Consider the following 385-nt stretch of genomic DNA (forward strand, 5'->3'; position numbering starts at 1 on the left):
AATCCCATCTACCCCCTCCCCCTCTCCCCAACGCAGGAAAGCAGTGAAGGCCGCCATCGTGCTCCTCCCTCTGCTGGGCATCACCAACGTGCTCAACATGATCGCCACGCCCCTCAGCCGCTCCGTCGTGGAGTTCGGCCTCTGGTCCTACGCCACCCACTTCCTTACCTCGTTCCAGGGGTTCTTCATAGCGCTTCTCTACTGCTTCCTCAACGGCGAGGTGAGAGGCACTGCCCGCGGGCTGGGGTTGGCAAATGGCAGGGGCGGGGGTTTTTTCCGTACAAAATCGTTATCGTTTGATTTGTTGTGAAGTGTTACTAAACTTTATATTATCATTTTTAATTTTTATTTATTTAAAAATAATTGTATTATCTTGTCATTTTTA

The 385-nt window shown here is 50.1% G+C and overlaps 1 protein-coding gene across 1 annotated transcript in view; it reads left to right on the forward strand.

Annotated features, from left to right (window-relative positions):
• The window catches only part of LOC119589362 (PDF receptor-like), a gene marked incomplete in the record, with an annotated part of 41,885 nt that overhangs the window by 37,038 nt on the left and 4,462 nt on the right, over positions 1-385 (forward strand). The window contains 1 exon segment of the mRNA XM_037937979.1: positions 37-220. Within this exon segment, the coding sequence (XP_037793907.1) occupies positions 37-220 (184 nt within the window).

This window comes from Penaeus monodon, chromosome 25, assembly GCF_015228065.2.
Source record: "Penaeus monodon isolate SGIC_2016 chromosome 25, NSTDA_Pmon_1, whole genome shotgun sequence".
In the NCBI taxonomy this organism is placed as follows: Eukaryota; Metazoa; Arthropoda; class Malacostraca; order Decapoda; family Penaeidae; genus Penaeus; species Penaeus monodon.